This window comes from Vipera berus (genome assembly GCF_964194415.1).
Source record: "Vipera berus genome assembly, chromosome: 1".
Taxonomy (NCBI): Eukaryota; Metazoa; Chordata; class Lepidosauria; order Squamata; family Viperidae; genus Vipera; species Vipera berus.
Window position 1 is genome coordinate 185,301,382 of NC_138202.1, and position 15,089 is coordinate 185,316,470.

At 46.2% G+C, this 15,089-nt stretch overlaps 1 protein-coding gene across 2 annotated transcripts in view; it reads left to right on the top strand.

Moving 5' to 3' along the window:
• The window catches only part of RAMP1 (receptor activity modifying protein 1), a 49,132-nt gene that overhangs the window by 21,623 nt on the left and 12,420 nt on the right, over window positions 1-15,089 (top strand). For both annotated transcript variants that reach the window (XR_014027302.1, XM_081334373.1), the window contains exons 2-3: window positions 7,550-7,685; window positions 8,156-8,224. Coding sequence is in view for 1 of the 2 variants with exons in the window: in XM_081334373.1 (XP_081190499.1) it covers window positions 7,550-7,685; window positions 8,156-8,224 (205 nt within the window). In the remaining variant the exon portion in view is untranslated. The remainder of the gene's footprint in view (window positions 1-7,549; window positions 7,686-8,155; window positions 8,225-15,089) is intronic.

Below are 15,089 nucleotides of genomic sequence, written 5' to 3' on the forward strand. Positions count from 1 at the left end.
CCGATGATACTGAAATTTGATCCACTCCTGTAAATTTCTGAAATTCTCCATCTTTCATCTGCGTAGCTCCTTCAGCACCTTGTACTTTGTGATTGACGCTCTCCCTCACCATACTTCTTTTTGGATTCCAAAAGTGGTATGGGGACTGCCTTTAAAACATTGGTGTAAAAATCACGTGCCTGTAACACTGTAAGAAGACGATATCTTGTGCCTGCATACATCACCACCATACCCACTGGTATCTCCCATCTGAACTGAATATCCCGTCTTCTTAATTCTTCTGCCAGAAAAGCAAACTCCTTCCTTCTCCTTAAGATTCTTGGAGGAATCTCTTTTAAAATTAAAACTTCTTGTTCAGCAATTGCAAATTTATTATTGTAAAAAGCTTGAATAACCTCATTTCTGATTGCTCTCTTTGTAAAATAAACCAGCACATCTCTGGGTAATTTCCTTTGTCTTGCAATCCACGAATTAACACGAAATATTTTGTCTATGTCCTCCATAATTTCTTCTGCTGGACGCTCCAAAACACCTTCCAAAGCCTCTGAGACTATTTTTTTCAAATTTTCCTTAGAATCCTCTTTTAAGCCCCTAATTCTCACAGCGAACTCCATCTCTCTATACTGTACCAAGGTCAAATCTTTGTCAATCTTATCCACCACATTTTCAGTTTCTGTCATTTTTGCATCTAATCTAATATTATTTTGGCTGAGATCTTCCACTCTCTCGTCCAGACGCTCTATACATACAGCCATGCCTTGAAATGCAAGTAAGATGTCTGCCCTCATTTCTGTAAGCTTCTCCTCCATAAGTTCAGCTAATTGTTGAGATTGCTTTTTCAAAGCCTCTTGCAAAACATCCTGCAGATCTTTCACAGTAAAAGTTGGTACAGGTGCAGGTGCAGGTGCAGGGGGAGGGGGCATTAAAGCTTGTAGCGAAGATTGCTGCACCGCGGAAGCCCCTGCGCTTCTAGGAACTTTAGAAGATTTAGCAGCCATTTTCACCCACTACTGCCTGTTGCACACTTTCACTTTTATCAAACTCCGCAAAGTCCACCGAGTTAAAGATCATAAACTTGCTTTCACCTGATTCTCCTGTACCACTCTGCCTGCATCCAGGTCATCTAAAGTTCACTCTCGCTGGCAGGGATGGTTGCTATGCCCTGCTCTGCTCCAAAGCCCTGGAGCAGAGGCGTCCCGAGGTCCGGAGCAAACTCAGGCTTCGGGGGGGGGCTCGATTCTTCAGCCACCAGAGTTTCAACTCTGGCGGCCCGGGAGAGCTCTACCCCTGCCTGGGTGCTCACCCCCTCCTCTTCTCCCGAGGAGCGGGCTTCCAAGCCGCCAAAACAGCTGATCGGCGCTGTTTTCGGTGGTTCCACGGAAACAACGGGGCTGATAGCCTAAATGGCTGCCGGCGGCGAAGCCTTGCCACCCGGAAGCCCTCCTGTGGCAATCTTAAAAGGAGTGAAACCAGTGCTGCTATGAACAGTATTGTTGTAAGCCACCTCAGCAAAAGGAAGGAGGTCAGTCCAGTTTGTTTGTTGGTAGACCACATAGCACCTAAGGTACTGCTTCACCATTGAGTTCACTTTTTCAGCTGCCCCATTCGTAGAAGGTGAAAAGACGACGACAGTCCTTGTGACAAGCCAATTATTTTCAGGAAATCCCTCCAAAACCTGGCTGTGAATTGCATCCCCCTGTCAGAGATTATCCGTTTTGGTGCCCTGTGCAGCCTGTAATGTGCTTAAGGAACATTTTGGCTAGTTTCTGGGTTGACAGGAGTGCCTTGCAGGAGATGAAATGACCCTGCTTGGAAAAAAGATCAATCACAGTCCATATTACCATATTTCCTCTGCTTTCAGGTAACTCAACTATAAAATCCATAGCAATCTCTTCCCATGGCTGGGAAGGGTCCGCGATGGGCTGTAATAGACATTACAGAGGGTGGTGAGCACAGCACAAAACATCGTGGGCTGGCCCCTGACACCACTGGATGCCGTCGCCAGGGCCCGCTGCCTTGGAAGAGTGAGTAAAATTTTCAGGAACGACTCATATCCTGGTTGGTACCTCTTTACTCTCCTACCATCAGGTAGGAGATATAGAAGTATAGCCAGCCACACCAACAGGCTGAAGAACAGTTTCTATCCATGGGCTGTCAGGCTCCTGCACGGGACATAGCTATGTTATTTCCTTGTGAGGCCAGTGTGTTGTGCAATTAGCTCATATGATGTAACAAGATGGTGGGTTTGTTGTCACTGTGAGTTGGGGGGGCACAAAGGGAGTTGTACTTTGATAATAAAGGTTCATTCATTTATTCACACAAGACTGTACACCCTGAGAAAGAATGTGGATTACCCTAAACATCTCAGTGTTCTCAAAACACCTGGACTCATATTGGCTGAAGATGGACTAGCCATGGGAGAAGGGCTGAGGTATGAAGGAAACTTTCTGTATCATTTGAGCATGGGAAATTCAGTTCTAGCCTGGCTTTACTGCAGCCAGTATCTTTTAGTAAAATAACCTATCACTTCAATCAAATGGAGTCGAGGATATTTCTTTCCTAAGGGATCAGACTGGGATAGGTCTGAGACATGCATCATGTATCTTTTTCTTCTTTTCCTTATGGAGTGGAGGATCTTTCTTTCCTAAGGGATCAGACTGGGGCAGGTCTGAGACATACATCATGTATCTTTTTCTTCTTTTCCTTTCATTCCTTATTTCATATTCTTTACCATTTATTTATCTTATATTTTTAGTTTCAGTCTTCCATATGCCACAGTTATTGCTATAAATTTTACCAAAAACTTTACCCTTTGCTGCTTACCATGTGATCAATTCAAGCTCCATTCTTTAGGAAAAGGAATAAAGAATAGTCTAGGCTATCAGCTTTGTTGTATTGTGCCTCATGCACCACTCACTGCCAACAGTCTCCTTTATTCTGTGAAAATTAGGATCTTTAATCTAGAGATTTTTAGAAATAGTGTCAATAATAAGGTGTCAATAGTAAGAAACCTTACTATTGACTATATCCCCCTAGCTTAAAGATATGTACACCATATTGGCAAATATAGGAAACTTACCAATATTTTTTTATGAAATTTAGAGGCTGCCCAACTGCAGAATACTAAAATTGGAAAATAACAATAAAGAAAATCTCATGCATCAGGACCAATGTACTCTCTGTAAAGGAAGATTCTACCCCAAGGCCTGGGAAAACAGCTAGGTTTTTAAAGACTTCCAGAAAATCAATGTGGTGGGAAAGAAACAGATCTCTAGTAGCTAAAACTCAAGAGATATGAATCAACATTTCAATATAAACCAGAAGTAATCTAGATTTTAGATTTCATCATGTGCATTTCATGTAATCCTATTATTCCTTAGAAAGAAACCTCTGAAGCTGTGAATACTGATAAGGCATTGTTGTTCTGTAGCAGGGGTGTCAAACTCAATTTCATTGAGGGCCGCATCAGTATTATGGTTGCCCTCAAAGGGCCGGGTGGGCGTGACCAAGTGGGCGTGACCGAGTAGGTGTGGCTGAGTGGGCGTGGTCAGCTCAATGCTGCTCACTCAGCGCAGCTGACTCGAGATACCTGGTCAGGAAAGAACAAGTTGCACCGGCTAATTTGATGTGGGGACAACTCGTTGCCCCACAAGCTCTTCACCTCCTCAAACTTCTGCAGCCAAGCATGTGCACACGCACATGCACACAGACTGCATTCCAAGTTTAGGAACTTTTATCCACAGAGGATGGAAAGGGCCTTCTTCCCAAGCCCAGGCATGATTGGTAGTTTGTTAGCTCAGATATAGAGCAAGAGGAAGCAGGGAGCAGCACTTCCCAGTCCTGCATGAGGGGGGCTGGCCCTTCTTGAAAGGGAATCCCCATTTCCAATCATGCGTGGTCATGATGCTGGCTTGTTGGAGCAGCCTTCCCTCATGCAGCTTCCCTGCCACCTTCTGCTCCTCTCCAGAGATCTTTCAAGGCAGAAGAAGTTGGAGGAAACTGCTTCCTGGAAACTTTTGCCACATCAGCATCATGGTTGCCTTCAAAGGGCCAGTTGCATGTAAGACTATTGTGTTGTATTAGTTCAGAAGTGTATTATGTCTAAGAGTGGGGCAAAAAGGAGTAAAATTTCAAATATAACAAATAAGTTATTTATTTCAAATAAATCTGGAGATCTCTTGCTTGCTGGCCAAGGTTCAAGTGAATGGCAGTTTAAAGCTTTGCCTGCCAGATGCCAAATGGTGCTTACCACTGCCTGTTGTGAGAAGGGTCAGTGTTCTGGGTTCATTTATGCTGATGCATGCTTTAGTTATGTGGTTGGGCACAATGGTATCCGGCTGCCTTTTTTTATTTTTTAACTACATTTACATCTTGCTTGCACAAATATAATGCCCTCTCCCTTAGCAAGTAGGGGGAACAAATTGCTGCTTTGTAGTTCCTGAGGTCCCATCAGGTACATAGTGTTGAGAAATGCTCCTATTTCACTGCAGCAATTTAGACATTCAGAACACAGAAAAGGAAGCCCATGAATCAGATATCATCGATTAGATACCTTGAAGAGCGAGAAAAGGCCCTTTGAACACCCTTGGGAAAGGTCTGCAGCTGCCTTTGGCTGGAGAATTGGGGGCGGGGCTCATCTGAATCCCAAAGGTAAAGCTCTGCTTGGAATTAATTGGGTATTCTGTTGGATGGTAGGCCAAGACTTGCTAATAACCTGTCCCATATAAGTTTGAAAGATCAGGTGTTGGAATTTGCCAAAAAGAAAGCCTAAGTAAACTGATACGGTTGGGCCTCCCTGGCTGCAAAGCCAAAGGTAGAGTTGGGGCTGTTGCTGTGCAGAACTGTGTTTATCCTAAAGACCTTCAGGTCGCTAGAACACACTAGAATAGACTGTAGCTTGCTTTTGAAAAGCCCCAAAGACAACACAGCAGTAAAAATCTCTGCTGGGCCTCGGAATGCCGTCTTCCTTCAGGAGCTTAGCTGGTGGCACACAATGCCTGCTTAGCCCCTAGGAGCCGAGGAAGGTGTTCCTTTGGGCTGCCCCTCTCCCCTCCCCCTGGGAAAGCTGTGCTCCACGGGGATCTGAGAATGGTGCTTAGCTTCTAAGTTATTATTTAAGATTTTATTTTGAGGGGTGCCTTATTAAAATGACACGGGCTCCTCTTTTTTTTTTGCTACCCTGTACTTTGAATATTTTTTAATAAAATATTTAATTTCCTGATAGCAGAGTAGGGAGCTCTTTCTTTCAGTCTGCTCAGGAGATTTGATCTTACAGCTTGGCCCCTTCTTAGCAACATATCTATATTCTGTGCCACGCCGAGCCGCTCGTTGACTCTGGCAGCATCCCGGAGCTGGCTCGGCCTCAGCTGATGGGCCGCGGTTCGCAGGGTCCGCTCATCAGGCTGCCAGGCTTCCTGGCAGCACATCCCGCAGGGGAGGTCTGCTAGGGAGGCGGCAGTCAAGCGTTGTTTCCCTCCTCGTGCGTGTGTGTGTGTGTGTGTGTGTGTGTGTGTGTGTGTGAGACCTGCGGGAACGGCTGGTAGAGGTGGCGGCAGTCCGGCGTTTGCGTTTTTTTGTGTGTCAAGCCCCGTGGGCCCGACACACAGGAAGGGGGGAATGCCGGAATGCCGCTTCCCTACCAGCCATTCCCGTGGGTCTGACACACACACGCACGCACGAGGGGGAGAAACAACGCTGGACTGCCGCCGCCTCTACCAGCTCTGCAAGCCTCTGCCGCCTTCTCTCCGCTGCCTGGCCCGAACGAAGGGTCGTCACTTCGTTCGGGCCAAGCTGCTGAGAGAAGGGAGTGGCAGAGCCTTGCAGAGCTGCTCCCTTCGGCTCCTCTTTGTTCAGGCCAGGCAGCGGAGAGAAGGGGCAGCAAAGGCTTGCAGAGCTGGTAGAGGCGGCGGCAGTCCAGCGTTTCCCCCCCTCATGCATGCGTGCGTGTGTCAGACCCACGGGAATGGCTGGTAAGGAAGTGGCGTCCCCCCCTCCTGTGTGTCAGGCCCACGGGGCTTGACACACAGAGAAATGCAAATGCCGGACTGCCGCCACCTTTACTAGCCATTCCTGCGGGTCTGACACACACATACACATGCACGAGGGGGGAAACAACACCGGACTGCCACCTCCCTAGCAGACCTCCCCTGCGGGATGTGCTGCCAGGAAGCTGAGAGAAGGGGGCGGTGGGGGCTTGCAGAGCTGCTCCCTTCGGCTCCTCTTCGGACCAGGCAGCTGAGAAAAGGGGGCGGCAGAGCGGATCCCCATACGGGGGGGATACCTCTGGGTCCCTGCACAAACAGAGACAGGGGCGGTGCACCAATGGCTTGGACTTGTTGCCAAGGTCAGCCGGCCTGGCAGGCACCACAGGGGAATCTCTTGTAAGGTCTGCCGGCCGTGGCACGCCAAAAGGCAGGGGCTGACGGGGAAGCTTCTAAGACCCCTGTGGGCCCCCACCCCAGGCTAGCAGAGGTGGCGGTGCAGCAGGGCAAGGGGAGACCTGCCGGGCAGGGAAGAGGCAGGCCCCCCGGGGCACCCCAAGACTGGCCGCCCCCACCCGCGTAGCAGGTAGAAAAAGGGCCCACTCACCTTTCCAGTCCTCCAGTCTCTTCCTCCGCTGCCCCCACGTGCAGTCTGAAAAAGCAAGTTCAACCAATCAATTCAAACTTTGCAAGGTTTTTTTTTGTGAGCAGTTTGAATTGATTGATTGAACTTTTTGAGTCTCACTATTTTTTCCGGAACTGCACATGGTGGAGGAGGACTGGGAGACGCAGGAGACGGCTCTGGCCAATGAGCTGTCGAGGGGCTAATGAGCTGCAAATGTTGCTGGGCTCTACCAGCCCACGTGCACTTGCCTCCTACTGAGCAGGTGCTCAGCTGGGCCGGCGCCAAGGTGGTGGGGGCCGGACCTTGGTAATTTCCAGGAGAGTTGTGTGGGCCGGATTCAATCGTATGGCGGGCCATTTCTGGCCTGTGGGCCTTGTGTTTGACATGTCTGTTCTGTAGGAAGAGAGAAAACTTCTTTGGAATTAATATACACATCTATAGCTGACTGTGTCAGATTGGATATGCTTGTTTCTAACCTTTACAAAAACGCCCTTTATAGGAATGTTCCTTGTACTAGAATTTTGAACAATTCTGAGAGATTTGTTACATTCTTCAACTTCTGAGTAAAATTTGTTACTCAGTAAGATTATCTTACTGAAATTTCAGTGCGGTATCTTTTGATTTTGCTTTTATGAATATGTTAATAAATACCACAAAACTACTATTTTTCCATACAATCAAATTTAGAAAAATTGTGATGTTTTAGTCACTGCATTATAATTTACATTTATTAAAACTATTTGATGACTCTAGACATCTACCTGTAATATTTCATTTCTCTGAAATGATTATTTACTCAAGAATAAGCAACAATGTTTAGATGACAGAAAGAGATCTATTTGGGATAAAAAATTGGTAATTTTTATACTGACCTGAATCAAGAATTTCATTCTATCCTTATCTTGTTTTAAAAATCTTTCTGACTTTCCTCTTTCTATTTTAGCCCATCATTTTATTGTGGTCTCTGCATGCCATGGATCTTATGGACAATTAATTGAGGACTTTTGTCTCAGCAAATTTAAATCTGACATGGAAACTCTCAGGAAGACACTGTGGTGCGATTGGGATAAGACTTTGGAGTGAGTATCAAATAATCAAATGTATTTTTTTCTTTTATACCTATAATTAGGATCATAATAGAATGACCCAGTTAAAAGAAACCTTCCAGATTATTTAGTCCAACCCTTTGCTCAGTGCCAGAGTCCACTAGATCACATTTTTAGATAGATAGATAGATAGATAGATAGATAGATAGATAGATAGATAGATAGATAGATAGATAGATAGATAGATAACTTTTATTGTCATTTTTATTGTGGGCACGTTGCCACATATTAAAAATGAAATTTTGTTGCTTGCTCTCAAAAGTGTACACATACATAACACATTTAAACATACTAAGTACAACATATTGTAAACCTACATCCTTATATATAAATATTAATCACTGTCCATCTTGAATATATAGCGGAAAGAAGAAGCTTTAGAATTCATAAGGTTAACACTGTATGGAACAAATCTGTGACTGAATCTGGATGTTCTGCTTCAGATACCACGAAGCCTCCTCCCAGAAGGTAACAAAAAAACCATGTCGTGAAGAGCATATGTACTGTCCCAGGCAAGTTTGCAGACCCTGCTCAAGCAATGCTTATATGCTATGTCCTGAATGGGAGGGAATAGCCAATGATCTTTTCTGCCATCCTCACCACTCTCTGCACCACCTTCCTGTCTGAAGCAGTGATACTTCCAAACCACACAGTAATGCTGTATGACGATGCTCTCAGTCGTCCCTCTGTAGAAAGTGATAAGGACAGGGGAAGGAAGATGTGTTTTTCTCATGCAACACAGAAAATGCAAGTGCTGCTGTGCTCCCTTTACCAGTGTCTTGCTGTTGAGCGATCAAGCCAGTCTACTCACTAACTGCAAACACATAAATTTGATCCTGGTAACCATCTCCACAGGTGAATCATTAATACACACCTGCCTTTTCTAAAATCAACAAAGTTCTCTTTGGTTTTTCCAATGTTTAGAACTAGGCAGTTTTTCTTACACCAGTTCATGAAACCCTCAACCTCCTTGCGGTAATCACTCTCATTGTCATCTGAATAAGGCCCACTACTGTTGTATCATCTGCATACTACACAGTATGGTTGGTGGCAAACTAGCACAACAGTCATGGGTCAGCAACTGAACAGCAGCAGACTTGAGAACCTGTGCTCAAGAAAATGGTGTTAGAAATATTTGTTCCAGCTCACACATACTGGAGTGGGGCCTGTCAGTAAGATCAAGAATCCAGTTGCACAAAGGAGTGTTTAAGCCTAAAAGGCCCTGTTTGTCTACTAGATGCTGGAGAATGATTGCATTAAATGCCGAACTGAAGTTGACAAACAGTATACACACATGAGTATTTCTTTCCTCTTAAGTGCTCCAAGCTCAGATGGAAAACAGAAGAAATAGCATCCTCTGTAGAGCAATTTGGTTGGTAAGCAAACTGAAGTGGGTTAAATCCTGGTGGGAGGCTAGATACAATAATGTCCTTTATCAGCCTCTCAAAGCATTTCATAATGATGGATGTCAGTGCAACCGGGCGGTAATCATTAAGACTTGTAATTATAGACTTTTTTGGCTCTGGCAAAATAATGGCCATCTTAAAACACGATGGGACCACTGCCTGCTGCAAGACAAAGTAAAGTGATATAATTATTTCTTATGATCTAGACTCTATGTTCCAGTTAATGTGAGCCAAGAGAGAGTTTTTCTTTTTAGCAGTTGCCTCTTTAACTTTAATTCAATAAGGGTACTCAAATCCATTTCACAAAGGAAGATCTCTACTATCTTATAGTTGTGCTTTTCATTTTATTACCTTGATGGAAAATTTTACACCTCTTCCTGTCAAATTCCAACTATTCATTTCAGCCCACTACTCAATATATATAGGTTATCAACGCTGCTAACATTGGATGTTCTTGCTTTGACAAAATATGAAGATGCAGCCAATTTCCCCTTAACTTGCATGTTACTTTAAGAGTTAGAATTAGATGATACTGGGGGGTAGGAGGAAGAATGTGTATGGGAATTAGTTAGACATAACAACATCATAGTAGAGTGTTTTTCAAGGTTGTTTGAAATAAGAGATGATACGAAATGGGTTGGAGTACTGGAGGGAAGGTTTGCATTTCAAACTAATTGGAGAATGTGATTTATGACTGTTAATTAGAGTATCAAATTGTGCTTTGATACTATGTGTTTACGGGAGGAGAATTCAGATTTCGGCTTCGACCATGTACGTGCCGATGGCATGCAACTTGAATAAAGATTCTTTAAGGTAAACAATGCCTCAAAGTCGGAACCATGACATTAAGCCGAAATCTACACACTTTCCAAACTATCTAGGGGTCCTGAGCCCCAGTCGCTTTCCCTAGACTTGGGGGATAAGCTGACAAAGATTTAGGGAAGATTTCATCATGGGGGAAGACAAATTCCTGGCAGCACCTGCTACCCCAGGGGAGGAAGTGACAGCAAACCTGTGGAGAAGGAGCTTTTGCAGGCCTCCCAGCTGATAGCAAAACCCAAGCAGCTAGGAGAGCTGATCTGGTCGTCAGTTTGGGACAAGCCCAGCAGAGACTCCAGATGCCTCGTGACGGCCTTGCCACCCTCAAGGGCTTCAAAGGCAGATGAGGTGGAGCTACCATGAAGGGATTCCCGCATATCGCATTCCCCAGACCGATGGAGAGCAGGGAAGACAATAGCAGCTCCCACCCAGACAGCAACCTTTGGGAGACCTCCGGCAACTCGGGAGGCCAGTACTGCTGATATTGCAACCACCACAGGGGGATTGGCTGTGGCCCCCAAACATACAACCTCTGGGAATATGGCAGCAGCCAGGTTGGGCCAGCAGCAACTCAGGGTGCAACAGCCACAGTGGGGATCCAATGCAGCCATTGTATCAGCAGCCAAGGTGGGACCACCAGCAACTGGGGATGCAACAGCCACAGTGGGGGCCCCAGCAGCCAATGATTGCTCCACCTCTCAGAGCAACCTTCAGTGAGGACCCAGAGAAGCTGATTTTTTTTCTCAATCAAGTGCACTCTCATTTGAACTGCTGGGCCTATCTCTACCCAGACCCAGGTGCTATGGTCGATGTGATTGCGTCCAGCTTAGAGGGAAAGGCATCTAAATGACTGAAAAATTTATATAATGAGCAAGTCCCCAAATTGGAGGATCCCCACGTCTTCCTCCTGGGACTGAGAGAAAGATTTGAGGACCCATCCATTGCCCTCAAAGCAGAAGAACAAATCCATAAGATAAAACAAGCTGGCAGGCCTGCCCTGGAGTACATACGAGAGTTCCGCAAGTTAGCTGGTTGGATAGAGAGGTGGCCTAAGCAATCCCTAGTCCATCACTTCAGGGAAGGGTTGGACAATCACCTTTCTCAGGCCTGCATCTATCAAGTGGTACCTGATCTTTAAACCATTGATCAGTAAGGAGCTCTTGTTTTATTTTCTTTGCCTGAGGGTCATCCGGATTAGGGGCTCTGTGGGGTGTGAGTTGAGCAGCAGTTTGTGGATTGGAGATAATTACCTTGTTAACCTCTTCGTGTTCGCTTTTGTACTGGGGCAATCTCGATATCGCATGAGCTAGGAAGTTTTTTCCTCCCGGTATGAACTTTAGGGTGAAGTTGAAACGGTTAAAGTACTGTGCCCACTACACTTGCTTTGGGGACAATTTGCGGGGAGTTTTCAGTGCTTCTAGATTTTTGTGATCTGTCCATACTTCAAAAGGCAGATAGTGTCCCCAGTTTAATAGCCCCTGCCTAATTGCAAAGGCCTCCTTCTCCCAGGCTGCCCATCTCCTTTCACTTTCAGTGGATTTTTTAGAGGTGTAGGCGCAGGATTGCAAGGTCCCACTTTTGGTTTTTTTGCAGTAATACAGCTCCAACGGCCACATCAATGGCATCAGCTTGAATGACAAAGGGCTCCCCTGGGCAAGAGTGCTTTAGGACCGGTTCAGCAACAAATAGAATTTTAAATTCTCAAAAGCTGTCTTGACACCCCATCGTCCATGCTAGTAGTTGGCCCGATCATGGCTTCCCTCCTCCTTTGCCTGTTTTGAGTAGTTCTGTAAGGGGTAGGGCAATCTTGGCAAAGGAGGGGATGAATTGACGATAGAACTTGGCAAACCCTAGAAAGCTCTGGAGCTGTTTGTGAGTCTTTGGTGGGTACCATTCAATTGTAGTCCTCACTTTGGCATAAAGCTTGGCATTCAATAGTTTCTTTAACACTTCTCTCACCAGCTTTATATGATTGGTAATATTCGTGCTGCATATCAAAATGTCATCAAGATGTCAATGCTGCAAACATTGACATGTTTTTGCACTGACAATATAAAAGACAGCCTTTGTTTAAATTGCTTCACTTTGAACCTTGAAGGGAGGAAATTTTCTAATGACTATTTTGAGAAGATTAGAAAGCCCGCGTACAGAATGGGAGGAGAGACCTCATATGTAAAACTAATTGGATAATTGTGTGTGTGTTATGATGCATTTGGGGGGAGGAGATTTCAGATTCTGGCACCCCTCCATGAGTACCAATGTTTAATTTCATTACTAAGACTTTTTAGATAAATAATAGGCCTGCAATTTCTTTGATTTGTTTCATTCATTGGAACCATGACATTATGCCAGAATCTCCTTTCTTTCAAAGGGGGGTCCTGAACCCCCGCCGCTGTCTCTGGTAAGAGAGATAAGCTGGCAAAGATTTAGGGAAGAATCCTCAAGGTGAAGAGGGAAGGCCTGATTGCTGGCAAAACTTCTGAAGAGAAAATAATAAACCTCAGCAGATAACTGAGCTTATCTCATCGTCAAGCTGTAACCACTGCAATAGAGAATACAGAGGCCAGACTATGTGGCAAGAGGCCTCAGAAGCAGAATGGGGAGGAGATGTCAGATCATCAACCATTGAGAATCTGGGTGAGTGGAAGATCCTATCTGCAGATCAGACTGCCTGGCAGACTCAGGAGTCCCCTGACAAGCCCTCCAGACCCATAGAGACAGAGGACCCCAGCCTGGGGCCTCTGCAGCAATGGGAGGTTGGGAAGCCCCACAAGTGAAAGGCCAACAACCTCTGAGCTTGCCCAGCTAATAGAAGCCTTGCAACAGCTGGGGGTGGTGCAGAAGCCTGGAGATCAGGAGCTGGTGGGAGGACAACAGCAAGGGTGGCAGCAGCAGGACCCAAATGTGCAACCCCTGAATGTACATCAGGACCAGTGGGGCCAGCAGCAGTGGGGGTCCTGGCTGCCATTAAATCAGCAATCAGAGTGGGGCCACCAGCAACTGGAGACACAACAGCAGTGGGGGCCCCAACAACCATTTAACCAACAACCAGGGTGGAGCCAGCAGCAATGGGGCTCTCAGCAACCAATGATGAACCCACCCTTGAGAGCAACCTTCAATGGGGACCCAGAGGAACTGATTTTCTTCCTCAACCATGTATGCTCTCATTTGTATAGCTGGGCCCATCTCTACCCGGACTTAGGTGCTATGGTCAATGTAATTGCGTCCAGCCTAGAGGGAGAAGCATCTGAATGGTTGAACAATTTATATAACGAGCAAGCCCCTGACTTGGAGGACCCCCTCCGTTTCCTTCTAGGGTTGAGGGAAAGATTTGAGGACCCATCCATCGCCCTTAAAGTGAAAGAGCAAATTCACAAGATAAAACAAGCTGGCCGGCCTGCCCTGGAGTACATGTGGGAGTTTCGAAAGCTGGCCGGTCAGATAGAGAGATGGCCTGAGCAATCCATAATTCATCTTTTTAGAGAAGGGTTAGATGACTACCTTTCTCTGGCATGTATCTACCATGCTGTGCCTGACCAACTGCATGAATGGTACCAGGCAGTGGTGAAATTAGATGTTCAGCTCACCCGCTATTAGAAGCCTCTCCTACTTGAACCTGAGCCAAGGTCAGAACAACCTGAATGGCACTCACCACCACGAAGATCTCCAACTACTGTGAGGGCTGAAAGACCCAAGCCACCTGTAGACCCAGCAATTAAGTGTTTCCGATGCAGACAACAGGGACATCAAGCAGCAAAATGCCCAGTCCCCTTCCCCCAACAGCAGAACAGACCAGGACCAGCAGTGAGAAAGGAACCTGCACAGTGGCTAAAGGGAGAGAAATCCAACCGGATGACACAGAAACCTGTTGTCCAGGTCACATACCCCACACGGGACGACACTGGAATTCAGACTGGACCGACTCCAGTTCTACACTCTTTTGACAGCGACGACGAAGAGGAAAATGACCTGATGGTGAGTCGATGCATCCTACCCTATTTATTGCCTGCTAAATTCATAATCCCTAAGTCAGGGGCACAAGTAGACCTGAAAGTGCTACTCGATACTGGCTGCTCCCGATGCATCATTAGCCTGTCATGTGCCTTGAGACTGGGCATACGGGCCAAGCCGCACTCCAAACCTGTAAGGTTCGAGCAAGCCGATGGCTCCCTAATGGGAGGGACTTTAGTCACTCAATTAACAAGAGTCCTTACGCCTGGAAATAGGTGAGCACTGGGAGTTTATTCGCTTCCTGGTAGCTCAAAAGATGTCTGAGACTGTGATCCTAGGACTAGCCTGGCTAGACAAATAGAAGCCATTGATCTGATGGGAAAAAGGAATGAGAACTGTGAGATTACCCATAGGGCCTGATCCCCATATTGATTCAACAGATGTTACAGGAGATTTTGGTCCACCCAATGAGAAAGCGCACATGGCTGCCTTACGGCCACCTGGAGAGCTGCTCATCCCCAGTGAGTACCAGGATCTAGCGGAGGCATTTAGGGAGAAAGAATGTGATACTTTGCTTCCTCACCATCCCAATGATTGTTCCATAGAACTGTTATCAGGGGCCAAATTCCCCTGACCAAGAATGTAGGCTATGTCCCCCCTTGAAATGGAGGAGAAGCAGCGGTATGTGGATACAAACCTAGCAAGAGGATTCATCGAACGGGCCAAGTCTACTGTGGGAGCCCCAGTGTTGTTCAAAGAGAAAAAAGATGGGTCTCTGCATTTACTATAAAGGCCTGAATGCGGTGAGTGTGGAAAATAAATAGCCTTTCCCCCTCCTGAAAGACTTACTAACCAACCTGGCGAAGGGGAGTGTCTTCACCAAGTTAGACCTGAGACAAGCTTATTATATTCGCTAATATAAGAAAGATGACCCTGAGACAGGGCCCCAACCAACCAGAATGGAAACAGGAGATGGAAAAATCCCTGCACGTAAGTGAAGAGGAAGGAAGTTGGGCACAACACTTGAACTGGATCCTAGAGAAAGCTATCATCCTGATGAAAAGAACCCTTGGCTCCCTAGGGGAGGAGAGTTCTGAGCCCCACAGCCGCACCAGCACCCGGAGCTGCAGTCGGAGAGACACTGAGGGGGAATTGGAACCTGCAGCCCCAGGGACATCCACTTATCCAGTATCAACCATTT